Source organism: Eretmochelys imbricata, chromosome 8 (genome assembly GCF_965152235.1).
Source record: "Eretmochelys imbricata isolate rEreImb1 chromosome 8, rEreImb1.hap1, whole genome shotgun sequence".
Classification (NCBI taxonomy): Eukaryota; Metazoa; Chordata; order Testudines; family Cheloniidae; genus Eretmochelys; species Eretmochelys imbricata.
In genome coordinates this window covers 12,099,337-12,112,931 of record NC_135579.1, presented here as the reverse complement: position 1 = coordinate 12,112,931, position 13,595 = coordinate 12,099,337, and the positions used below count along the sequence as shown (strand labels likewise).

The following is a 13,595-nucleotide window of genomic DNA, read 5'->3' as shown; positions in this document are numbered from 1 at the left end:
AAAACTTAAGTGGATAGACAGAATCTATCCCTGGTGCACAGCTGGTTTGTGTAATTTATTGGGGTTTACAAGCCCTTTACAAAAATTTAAAACAGCCTTAGGATTTGGCTAAGTCAGAATGCTACAGTGGTTGCTGTGTCTGAGATGGTAACAACAGGGCCCTCTCCTTGGATACAAAAAAATTGACTAAAAAATCACGTTTAAAAACATTTGACTTAAAAAACTTGCACAATGAAAGGCTGAAGATTATATATGAATAGCTACATCATCATTATTAGTAATGTAGCAGAGGAGCCTCTCACTCTTTTTGAATTTAATTAGGTGCTCTCACCCCTATCCTACAGGCCCCAAACTGTGTGCACAAGAACAATTTAAAAAAAAAATCTTCACAAAACTTAAAATCAAATATTACACTAAAGAACAAATCCATGAAAAGTATGGGACTGAAATACTTCCCTGCAGTGTTTGCTTCCAGGTTTTGCACAGAAGTGATCATGCATGGGAAACAGGAACCGGAAAGTGACTTATGAACAAAAATGAAACCAGACAAGTCTCTTCATTCTGGTCACTGAGTGAAGAGCAAGAGGGTAAATGGAAGTGAAATATCCTTTCAGCAACAACGTAGGAAGGCATTAGCAATGCAGGATTGCAGTAACATATGGGGTGAAATCCTGACCCTGCTAAAGTCAATGGCACAAAGTCCAGGGATCTCAACTGGGCCACTATTTCAGCCCTGATTTTCAATCTGCCGGTATCCATTCAACTCACTTCTTTGAGCGGTTGTAGTTTATATCCAGTGCAAGGTGAGTGCGTGATATGACCCAGTCCTATTATTCAGTGTTATCGTTTAGTACCAGTGAAAGGAAACACTAGGAACCCTGCAGGGGGTTGCTCTTGCGGAGATCTGACATTCAGAGTGGGAAGGAAAGTGTTTTAAACCTCAGGAAAGAAATCGGTGCCATGGCAGAGTCCCGGGAAAGTGGCAGGGGACTTCTGTATGTAAACGTTTGAAAGGGAACTTCCCTCCTAGCTCAGGACTTTCCTCACTCCCGGTTCCTGATTCTTTCCGAGGACACCTGACTCTAATGGGCAGGAGAATCGCTCGCGTCACCGCAGCCCGGCGCTTTGCGCTTTGGAGAGGGCTGCCAAAGGAAACACACAGCTGGGACACACATCTGCGGTCGGATGAGCCGCCCTCGCACCTCTTCTCGGCCCTGGCTGTGCAAGCCCAGTCCGCGCTGCTTGGGAAAGCAGCCTGCGCTTGGCAATCAGACAGGGAGGCAGACCAGGGGGCTCCAAGCCTGGCACCCAGCGCTAGGTGTCCATTTCACCCCGCAGCTGGAGGCGGCGTGGGGGCATGGAGCCAGCGGTGCCTGGGGGCTTCCGTGGCGCATGGGACAGAAACGCGGCCGCGTGCTTTGTTTTTAAAGCCAAGGGCATCCATACACAGTGGCTATGGATCTGACCCTGCAGTCCTTGGAAGGACACCAATTGGCTCTAGTTGAGAGCTGGCTCCTGGCCCGCAAGGGACGTCGGTCGCCTTTGACACCAATGGGAGCAGGATCAAAGCCAAGGGGAGAAGAAATACCCTTTGCTCACAATTCGGTGTGGGATCCCGAGAGAGAAGTCTGCAGCCATCTGGAAAAGGGACTGGGTCAGGGGCTGAATGCTCTAGACAGGCAACGTAGCTGCGGGTATAAATGTAGCAATTCCAGCTGGTCGACTTCATTTTTATTTTATTTTTCTAACATTTAAAATTTCGACTTTTTTTTCTCTCGAGGAATTTTCCCTCGGATGTTCCGATTTTTTTCCACAGGAAACACTCCTCCTTTTCTGGCCAGTTCTAACTGCAAGATATTCCTAGCCCTGACTAGCTAGATCTGGATAATAGCTATCTTCGTTTTTAATCAGTCGTAAGCAACCGCGGATGTGTGCTGTCGTGAAAAAAATATCAACACACTGCAGTTTTATAAACACTCTAGGACTGGTTTTATAGTCTTACATTTGTCTATTATATTATATTTATATTATATTATATTTATATTCAATTGCCACCAGGGCTGCTGAAAGCAGTATGAAGTTAACATGTGTGCAAACATTTTCATATAGACCTTACTTTGTACAATCGATTTAGCTTAACACGTCTGGATTTTGTGTCTAAAAATTTACAAGGAAAAATTTCTGTGCCTGACCCCTCTAAAACAGCTTCCCTGAGTGTGAATGCGGGATGGAGCCCACTTTCATAGCCGATGATTTATTGATCAGTTGATTGAATCATATAATTTTGGAGAAACTTGATACAAAAACTCAAATATGAATGTCGCTGGTTTGACATGACAGTGTTTGCAATCTTGAAATACCAAATATTGGGTCGAAACCGTTTGGATAATATAGGAGAGCTATGAAAACAATTAAGGTTAGGACAAGCAAAACAACACAAACAATGATTTGATTCCAAACTTTTAACACATAAGGGGAGTATTTCTGGATGCAAAGATTAGCTCTTGTAAAATCGTGGGGTTTTTTTTGGGGGGGGGCGAAGCTTATGATCAACAAACAAACAAAAATGTTATTCAATCAAAGCATAAAGCCATGCAATTAGGATTTTATAAAAGCTGTGGGGTCATTGAACTGGGAGTGGTAAAGTGTGTCAGAAAATTAGAAGAGGGAGGATCTCCAGTGGATGGAGCTGCCAATCAGGATTACCGGACCTTAGATGTGAACTTTTCCCCCTTCCAAAAAGAATGAAACTTTAATAATAGATTAACTTTAATGACTGATTCCCCTCCCCCACCGAGTAATTAATCGGGCGCTTAAATCTTATCTTTCTAAGAGAGCCAACGGTATTTATGTTAAATATCTGCATAGTCTATTGCACTTCAAACAAATAAGCCAAACAAATGATGTTTACATTTCTCGAAAATTTAATGGTTCTTAATAAAAGCCAGCTCCCCGGAATGGTAATGTTGGATGCTGAATTTCGAATAAACTATAAGTTTTTTATTATTATTATAACTTGAGATATATCATAAATATAGCCAGAAAAGAACATTAAAAAGCATTGTTTGAGTTCGTTTTTTATTCCCATGCTTTTAATTTTGAAAAAAAAATCACAAACCATAACTTATAAAACAATATATACTGCATCCTTATCCACAACAGCATTATTGAAACATCCAGCCTTACGTTTTACCACAGATGTGAAATACACTGGGAAAGGAAATACCTTGTGCATTTTATATTATGTTTCTTTGTCATCTACAGGTAATAAGTACCGACAAAAATAAGCAACAAATATGCCTGCAATTAAACTTCATATGCGTTTTGTATGCGTATTAATATTTAAAAGATCATATTTATCATTTCCATTTTTTTGCCAACAAGCATCTACATTTACATCATAACACCTTAGGATTATTTTTGGTTCCTTGTTTTTCCTTCACATCCAGAAAAGCATTTTCCAGAATTGCTAAGCAACCTTTCATCATTTCCAGACTCAATCGGTTTCTTTAGTAGAGATGCAGTATCAGGATTCACTTCATGACAGTCCGTCTTTTGTCGTGAGTGTTTTTTTTCTCTCTAGACTCTCTAGAATTTTTTTTTGGGGGGGGGGGTAAAGAAAACCACTTTTTAAGTAAAGGTGACTGATAATTTCATTATCAGGGTAAGATGTTGGAGGGAGAAAAGGCTGACCCAGTTTTTTTTTGTGCTCTTCTCCGGAAAGGCGATACTGCAGCCCTTTGGAAAGGACAAGAGAGGCCGGAACCTGTCGCTTGCTTAGTCTTAGGAATGACTGGATCAACTAAAGAAAAAACATCAAGAATCATGCAGTTTAAAAACCTTTTATTCAAGGGCCGAGCACAACGATCGGGCACAATGTAACGGCAGATATAAATAGAACCTTAGTTAAGTGGTTGAACCTGGTCGTTAAGTTTTTTGGTTTCTTTTTTATAGTTTCATCCCTAATATTTTAACCATATTCCCGCAGAATTTATTCTGCACGTAACTTTTTTTTTTTTTTTTGTTGGTCAGTGGTAAACATTAACCAAACCTCTTCCCCTACCACGAACTGGGCAGCACAGCCCAGCCTTTACCACCATCCGTGCCCCCCCCGCCGCCCCCCCTTCCACTCTTCTGCTCTAGAAAGTGGACGCGTTAGAAACTCCTGTGCAAGTTCAAGTAAACACATACAACCCGCATAATCCAGAGGAAAATTGCAACTCATCCGTGTATTAGATTTTGGCGTCTCTTGCAAAAGATTTCTGGTCCGTGTTTGTTTGGTTTGCTACCAGGCCGCAGAGCTTCCTCTCTCCGGCTGCTTGGGCCCTCGTTAGTCCGTCAGCTGTTGTACTGACAGGCGTTTAGACTGGAGCCTGGGCTTTGCAAACTGCTGTAGCCGAAAGTGGAGTGCTGCTTGGATTTCAGTCTGAGGCTGGCCAGGCTGGAGTTGCAAGTGTCTCTGTACACGCTGTAGGGCGAGCCCGGCGGGCCGTAGGGGCAGGCCGGGGAGGACATGGCGGAGTTGAGGGAGGAGCCGCTGATGTTGCCGAGGTTGTTGATGTTGTTGAGGTTGGCGTTGGGCATGCCGGGCACGGCCGAGTGGCCCATGCTGGAGGGCATGCTCATGGAGGAGATGGTGCTGGGGGCGGAGAACATGGACTGCGAGGACAGGGGGCTCATGGAGTTGAAGAAGGTGAAGCTCTTGGTGGAGAGCGGCGCCGGGGTCAGGCTCTTGGTGGCCCAGTTGTTGTAGGGGTAGCCGGCGTACATGTCATCGTAGGGCTGCATGAGCCCGCTGAATTGGGGCACGTAGCCGTTTTTGCACAGGTCCATCTGCTGGTTGCGCTCCCGCTTTCTCCACTTGGCTCGGCGGTTTTTGAACCAGACCTAGAGGGGAAAGGTCAGAGTAAAGGGTAAGCGCGCCAGGCTCCTGCAGGGGGAATCGCCCGGCCCAAGCCCCGGCAGGGACCCGGGGAACAGCCCTGGGGATAGGGATGCGCCGGGGGGGTTTCTCCGAGCCTCTGCCAGGAGCGGCTTCAGCTGGCCACACCGGGGAGGATTTGCAGAGGAAAAGCCAAGCTCTGCAGTGGACAGTCCCTGGCTCATCCTCTCTGCCCTGGGTGTTGCCTCTCCTGCCTGCTGCGCACCATAAACGCTGCCCCAGCCTGCCCTGCTGTCTTGCCTCTCCCCAAATCCCGTGGCTTATTCCCCCTGGCTCAGAGAGAGGAGCCGCCTCCCCAGCTCCACGCCGCGGCTCCGGCGCTGCACACCTCCAATCTCTGCTTTTAATTTACCCCTGCCTGTTGCTGCGCTTATTTACAGAGCGCATTAATTGGCCATGCTGCAGCGCCTCGCCCAGGCCCTGTTCTGATTAGCACCGGCTCGCCCGGGCTCGGCTGTGTTTCCGAAAGCTAACGCTGGACAATAAAAGTCCTCTGTTACAGATCATAAAATGGGGATTGGATTAGTGTGTTTAGGTTTCCAAAAAAAAAAAAAAAAATGCATCGCCCTTTGGATGGATGCAGCCTGGGACTTTATGTCTAATGAGAATGTACGGCCCTGAGTCGGGAACTGAGGAGCCGAGGGGGCTCCTGAGTGTTTGATGCCCAAACCTCATCCAGGCTTTATCTCAAGGGCGGTGCTGGAGACCCCCGGCACCCAACCCAGTGCATTGCCCAGAGAGCAGGAAAAGCCGGAGCGGCGGGAGCTAACGCAGACCAAGGCCGCGCTCCGGAATTGCATGGCAAACTTCACTGCAGGGGCTTTGGTGGGGGGCTGCAGATCTGATGGGATAATGACCTCCAAAGATCGGGCTGGCCAGGCTGGGGAAAAAATCCTCTTCCTGCCTTGCTGGGTGAGATCAGCCTGTGAACTGTCCTCTCCTTAACCCCTTGGTAAAGGTAGCTCTTGTCTCGTTGTTGTTAGAGCCACTGAGGTTTGGATCAGGACCCTAAAGAGACATTCCTCCAGGGCAGCTCCTGCAAAAGGGTGGCAGACAGCTGCTTTGTGCCGGGCACTGAAATCCCCACTACCCTCAACGCCACGAATTTTAAATCCCCCTCAAAACTAGGTGACTCTCGCGGCTGCGAGGCTCTGCTCTTCGAGCCTGTCCTCCCAGCATTTTTAATGGCAAGGCTTTATTTTTAAATAGCGATAACAAGGATCGAGGGGGACTAGTTGGGAAAAACAAAAAAATCCCGTCTAAATATGAAGAGGAAACGAAAACCAGAATGTTCAAAACTTGTAATTCACTCCTCAGAAGGTGCTTTCAGACAGGAATTTCCTGAAAACGAGGGGTAATCGTTTTAATTATGGCTTCTAGACATTTTAAACTTTTAAAGGAAGGCCCTCCTGGCAAATGAAAGTTGGATTTGCAAAACTGCAATCTCAGAACATCAAACCCAAACCTCTCCGTACAGAGGGGAGAAAGAAATTCAGTTAATGGCAACTCATATTAGTTTTATTTGCTTCCTGAAATATTCCAGCCACAGAAATGCACATTTTAGTCCTTGAATTGTGGTGGTGGGGTTTTTTTTAAAAAAGAAAACTGCAATTAATACAATGCTTTCAAATACAGCGAGTATTTAGCCCTTAAAAACCTTAAGAGGTAACCTTACAGATAGTCTAATTTGCTCAGTTAGCCGGTTACTCATCTAGACAAAAGTGGCTTTTCTGAACTGTAGGGGTTTGATTTGTTACCAGGCTCTGAGACCAAGTGAATGGGTTAAATCTACCTCCATTTTCTCCTTTATTTATTATTCCCTGTGCTGGTGAATTTCCAGAGAAGGGTTTAATTCACCCTTCCAAACCTTCTAGTTGCTTTCTTACTAAGGTCTCAGCTCAAAACCCATCCCGTGGGGCCCTATGGTGCTATGAACGTATAAAGCCTATTTCAGTGCTGGAAAATCCAGACCCCCCTTTCAGGACTTTCCAAGATGCAGGATTGTGTATGCCTTTCATTTTATGGTGTATCGTGTCACCCTGCGGATCTGCAATTGGCGAGGGACTGTGTAGACAGGACACTGTTAGTAAACAATACCCAGCAGAGACTAACACAATACCCCTGCAGAGCGTGGAGTATACCCCGGGTTGGGGTCAGCACATCCGCTCTGGAAACAAACCAGGGTAATATCCCGGGATGAAAAACAAATTGGAGGGGGAGGAAAAATACCCCCAAACAAAAAAAAGAGCAACACACAAACCAACCCACCACAAACAAACCATCAGAATCAATAAAATCCGAATGGCAGGACGAGCCGTTCTGATTTGACGTTCGTTTGCAACAAGTTAATATGTTAAAAACAAATAAATAAATGACCTAACTAGATATTCTGAGGTAGCATTGGCTAGAGACCCATAGAGCAGGGACAGCCCAGTCCTACAAGTATGTGTGTCTACAATGGTTGTTGACTTTGGAATCTAATCTAGCCCAGACCCTTGTCCTTTCGTTTGTCTGTTGACAGTTTGTACAGTTTACTAGTACAAATAACTTATCTGCCTCATCATATACGTTGAATTGTGGAGAGGAACATTGGCTGTGTGCACACAGTGTGCACATTGCACACAATGGGGCCGTTACACACTCCATAGTGATATACAGTAGTCACTTTTCATTAGATATATTTTCTATATAGTATACAGACATCTGCTCGGTGATGGGAAGCAGATTATTTTAACCGCTTTCCAGTCACTCTGTAGGATAGCATCATGTTTGAATCGCATCACTTATTGTATATATTTTATCAGCAGACGCCGTATGTTTCCTTGTCACTTTACTGACTGTGCCCAGGAGAGTATAAACTTGCCTGTATTTCTCTGCTGGTCTATTCCTCCGTTTTAATGGAATTTATCCACTCAATAAACCCTGTCTAATCTAGCCCCTCCTGAGACTTGTAGGGATTGGAATACCTCCGGTTAAACCCTGTACCTGGGGCACGTGCGTCTCTTTTACATCGGGGGGGAATAGAGGTGCCTTGGGGTTGAGCCATTGCTGGCAATTTTAACCATTGATTGTTTACATTAAAAATACTTCCCCCCCCCCCCCCGAAAAGATACGACTTCCTAGCCTGTGTTTGGAGGAGGCCTCTGTCCCTCAAGCTCCCAATCAGGGGAAGAGAATTGCAAATATATTTCCTGTTTAGGGCTAAATTACTGCCTTTAATCAATCCAGGAGAGAACAGTAAATCCAGCAAGATGGCTTTTATGGGCTAGATCCTGCCCTTTCCAGGCACAGGGGCGATTTAAAAATGGGCTTCTCTGAAATGGTGGCGGAGCCTTTTCTCTGACTCTCCGAATTATTGATATATATTATGGATGCTCCTTAAAACGGGATTAAAAAAAAAAACCTGCCTGAGGGTCCTAAAGCCCTTCCCTGGGCAATTACACGAGCAGAGTTTCCTGCATTCAGCTGTTGATTCCTGGTAGCATCCTTTACCTTCTAATACCTGCTCCCTGCCCCAGTCTAGCTGTCTTCTCAGAGATATTGCGGCACGCTTTCCCAACTGGGCTTTAGATGCAGTTCCTTCGTGACCAGCTGTTGCCTTTGATTTCTCTATGCTCTCCCGAGAGATCCCAAATCTTAAGAACGGGGAGCAAGAGGGAAATCTTGGAAAGCAAAGACAGGGCTTAAACGAGGCGGCAACTTTCCTGAGCTTTTGACAACTGCTTGCCTGGTGTTGCTGCCTGCAAGACATCAGATCCCCTCAGCTCAAGGTTTCCTTCTCTCCCATATGCCCGCGACAATTGACCAAACGAAATGAAGGCCTGGGTGTTAATATATTAAGGATTCTCTATTTATTGCGTGCCTCCCATAAGTATGGGGTATATTCAATACTATAATTATACCCGGGTATTATCTAAGAAGCACAGTACGTTCTGGGTAAGTATTGGCAATGCAAATGAAATTGACAGATGATCTGTTAGGCTACAATCGGTTTTAAAAGGCCAAGCTAGCAGCTGTTAACAAAGTAATTTCTCCCTTTAATTTCTCCACTCCTCACCGCCAGGCGCCTGTTCACCTTGACAAGTGTGTCTTTATTTTCGCTTGCGATGCATCCTACCAAATAATTGGAAGTTTTTCCGACTTCAGAAAAGACTGCGGGCCACAGCCCATGGCCACTGGGCGTCGCAGCCAATGGGCGCTGGATCGGGCCCTACAAGGACAAGGCTGATATCTCTGGGCTGCTGAGAATGAATCGCCGGTTGCCCCTAGTGTGGCTGGGCCGGGGCTCCCCCTTACCCTGACTCTGGGCTCGGTGAGATTGGTCCACACAGCAATCTCCTCTCTCATGCTCATGTCCGGGTAGCGGTTCCTCTGGAAAGTGGCTTCCAGCTCCTGCAGCTGCTGGCTGGTGAAGTGAGTTCTTTGCCGCCTCTGTTTCTTCTTCTTCGCCGGATCGTCGGGGTTTCCATCCTCGCTCTTCTGTTCGCCGCTCCGGTCTTTTTCTGTTTAAAAACAACAAGGCACCGAGACCCGAGCGGTGACACGCACGGACTTGGCCTCCTGGCCCCTAGATCCCCCTCCTCCCTCCCCCCAGCCATTTGCAGAAGGTACAAAACAAAATCCTCTTTTTAAAAAAAATCTCTTACATACGTGCCTCTGCCGTGCAAGGCTAGATCTAGCGCCTGTTTCTTACCACAGGCCCGGCGCGTTTTCTATTTCAACCAGCCCCGCGTGATTCAGAAAGGTTTCCAGAGAAAATGTTCCCCTGAAATGTAATGTCCAAGCAGTAGCGTGTTCAGTTATCCTCTCCTCTAGGCCTGTCCTTCTGTCCAGGGGGCTCTGACACTTACAGAGGGGGAAGAAACTCATTTCTAATGGGCTCGGCTTTTAGATTGGAAGCTTCTTGGCAAAATAATAATAATAATAATTAATAATAATAAAAAAGGAAACAAATATATTTAAAAATCGTTTCTCTGCTTTGTGACACCCCCCTCCCCCCAATCTAAAGAGAAACTTCTGCTCGAGTGCGTTGTTCTTGTATATGGCCATTTCCCCACCGTATTAATCTTCGAAAACGTCAGAGAGTGTAAAATAAAACATGAATTAATCGAAAAGGTGAACTCCCCTCCCTCTCGGGAATATGAGAATTGATTTAAGCAGAGAATGATCCACTAAAGCCTTTATCCCAAAATCGAATAAAAGGTAAGAAACGCTGGTAGCTATCTGTCTGCAACATTCCCGTTTTGTGAATTATGTTTATCTAAATTTGTCGAAGGAATTCAACACAATCGCTTGCTATAACTAGGGAAAAATAGAAAAATCTACTAAAATCAAGGGGGAAACCGCGGATCTTTTTTACATTTTTGAATACCTTTTTGGATTCACACATATGGAATGAGGAATTCGATACATTATTTGAACTGATTTAAACTATACCAATAGAATATACTAATACTTTTATTAATGTGTAGAGACAAAATCTCCCTCCCTACATATATCTATAAAATACTTCTGTAGATGTATATACATAGATATATAATTTGTATAATACATATGTATGTCTATGTACAATTTTGATTTATTTATTTTCACAATAGCCACACATTACTTTAAATAGCAGCGTGTATATATGCCACACGTGTGTGTTGTTTCTTTTTCTCTCTCGCTCTAATTTTGATGTATTTATTTGAATATATATACCCATTAGTGTGTATAATATACATATGTGTATTTATATACACTCACAAATGTAATACTAATCTATATGACACACAATAACTAAATCAAAATTATAGAGAGAGAAATACACACACGTGTTGTTTTCCCTTTGTACTCACACCAATGAGTTTGATTTGATTTTGGAGGGTCTCTTTGAGAGGATTTCACATGGAGGACGGATAGCTCAATAATGAGACTATTCTGAGGTGCTGTACATCATAAAGGAAGGAGGAATGTAAAGATAATGCTAACGTATTGAAATACAGACTTCCTCTCAGAGCCTGCTAATAATAAAAATTTAAAATTAATTAATAAAAAATCCTTGCAAAACGGTTGATTCCTCATACTTGGAAAGACTCTGTACCTAGGGCCTCCCTGGGAACTCTTGGAGTAAAAATGCTGGACCTCAAACGGGTAAATGGAAACCAAAGGGTGGTAAATGGGCTTATTGCTTCGCGGATGGCCACTATTTCCAATAAGTGGTTTGCAGAGCAAACAAGGCCTCGAACAGAAACCCCATTTAAAGATCCTTGGTAGCCCTCCCTCGCTGCCTTTGCAACTGACTGTATCCCCAAAAATTCGCCGCTGGTGTAAATGTGTGTCTCCGCGAACCGAGTCTACATGCCCTAACTGTAAAGGCTGCATGTGAAAATGATTTTATTTTTGAACACACAAATCTTTCTGGCAGACAGTTTTTTCCACCCCTCGGTGGCTGGGGCCACTTCTCGTGCAGGCAAGAGAGCAAACAAGTAAAGAAAAACCCTTGTCCTTGAAGAAACCATCCATCAAAGTGATTGCAATCTTTGCATTTGATTGATCCCCGCCACGATTTGCATGAGAAATACTGTTTGGGCATAAGGCTGTGATACGCCTTCTAATCATAATACCACCCATTAGTCTTGATTGGCTTTAGCACACTTTTCCATTAAACAGTGAAAGGTATTTTGTGAATTCTCTTAAGACTAAATGGACCCTGCTATTTAGTTTCCTTAGAATTTATGAGTCAGATTTTAGGGGTAGAGCAAGATGGAGCAATAATCCCCTCAGTATTTCAAGGGGGGGGAGGAACCCCCCTGGAAGCACCCCCTCTCCAGTCTACACTCCAAGCCTTGTTTTCAGATCAGATTTGGAGGAAAAACCGAACGTGTTTGCTGCCATGTCAGCCTTCGGATTTGGTTTTGTGGCAGGCACAAGACCCGTTTAAATTTAAAATAACAATAATTTGAAAAAACGATCCTCTGTGCAGAGAAATTTTGAAGAAGGAACCAGGCGCTGTTTCCCGCAGTCCATATTTTTCCAGGGCTTTTTGCTTCCTTTATATGGGGTTTCTTGTCATTAGAGGAACGATTACTGATTTAATTAAATACAAACTAGGAAACCACAGCTTTCCCTACAATAATTGCACATGTTCAACAGGCGGATGTAAAAGCGGAGACCAAACGACTCCTGTTTAGATCCAACTCAGTTCTTGTAAAACGCTATGGTTTATTCCCCATCTATACATAAAATTAAAAACTAGGCTTAGTAACGCTCACCCCACGTAATAATAAATCTGAGCTGCCCGGTCTCTCTCCACTCCCCTCCTCATCCGCCCCCCCCCCCCAATGCTTTGCAGTTCCCCCCTCCTTTGACGGAGAGATCCTTTTACGTCTAAGCAGCCAGAGCTGGAAAACAAACCCCGGCAGAGCTGACATTATTTCAGAAGCATTCTGCAAAACCGCACTCCCCCGGATAAATTAATATCTGTAAACACCATAACAAAACCCTGCTTCTCGGCTTGAAGTTGGTAGCAATATTCTTCCATTCCCTAGACTGTCAGAGCCGGGGCATGGAAGAGGGTCAGCTCGGTATCTGTGATCTCCCCCATCCACCTTCCCGGTTTGGCGCTAATTAATTCTAGTGATTACATCCACCCACCAACACCACCGGGTATTTCAATCTCTCTGGTGCATCCTGCCTGGGCAGGACAGTCTCTTGTGCAGCGGGCATTAGAATTAATCCAGCAGGGAAAGAAAGAAAGAACAAAAGAAGAGGAAGTGTAAGGGTTTTACCTGGGACTTCTGTATCTGACGATTCACTGGCTGAATTCTCAATCGGATCTCTGGATTCAGAAGATCTTTGCAAATGGAAGCTGGAAGCCATGTCATGGGAAGGCTGGGGTCTTAAACTCTCTGGCAGTCTTTCCAAATTCATCCCACCTTTAAAGGAATCCATGGCAAGGAGGCTGGGTTGATTTTGGTTTATGCAGGTGTTTATTCCACAATATATAGATATAGATATAGGTCTGAAAATCCACTTAGTACTATTTCTGAATTGCTTTACTTTATTGTTATTTTCAAAGAATCAGAAGAAGAGCTCGGAGAAATGCCTAGAAGCCCGATTGTCTTTGCTCTGCAATAGCTGCACCGGTCCAACCGCGTATGCATGAAAGTGGTAAAGATCCCCGGCAGAAAAATGCGGGTTGCGAGTTGGATAGTTTAAAGCTAAAGAGATTAAAGCGACTTGCCCTGGAACAAATGCCTGTAGTTAAACCCAGCTCCTCCCACTTAAGGTTAAAACCTCCCAGTCTCGCTAATATATCACCCCATCTAGCGCTCACCCAGCCTAATCTAGCTGGAAGAACTACTGCTTGCAAACTCCCCATATATATGAGCTGTCTCTAAGGCACCCTGGAATACTAGCTGCAAGTTTCTTAAAGCCACGGCGCTCTCCTTCGGGGTCCCTCTGCCCCGGGAGCCCGGCGGAGCGTCTCTCCAGTGTTAGGACACTCCTGGGGTCTCTTGCCCTCTCTGCTCGTCTTGCTGGAGGAAGAAAGGTCTTTTTGCTCTTACCATCGCCAGCCCTCACCCAATCAGCGCCCCCCACCCCCAACTTTCCCCCAAGCCCAGTGATTTATTCCGCGCGTAGTATGAGCTCTTTGACTCGCTACGCGATC

At 44.9% G+C, this 13,595-nt stretch overlaps 1 protein-coding gene across 1 annotated transcript; it reads right to left on the bottom strand.

The window, feature by feature from the left end:
* Window positions 1-4,338: 4,338 nt before the first annotated feature.
* Window positions 4,339-12,874, bottom strand: PITX1 (paired like homeodomain 1). The gene is made up of 3 exons (XM_077824569.1): window positions 12,712-12,874; window positions 9,239-9,444; window positions 4,339-4,887 (listed from the first exon to the last, which is right to left on the bottom strand). The coding sequence occupies exons 1-3, from the start codon at window positions 12,872-12,874 to the stop codon at window positions 4,339-4,341; spliced, it is 918 nt and encodes a 305-aa protein (XP_077680695.1).
* Window positions 12,875-13,595: the final 721 nt, after the last annotated feature.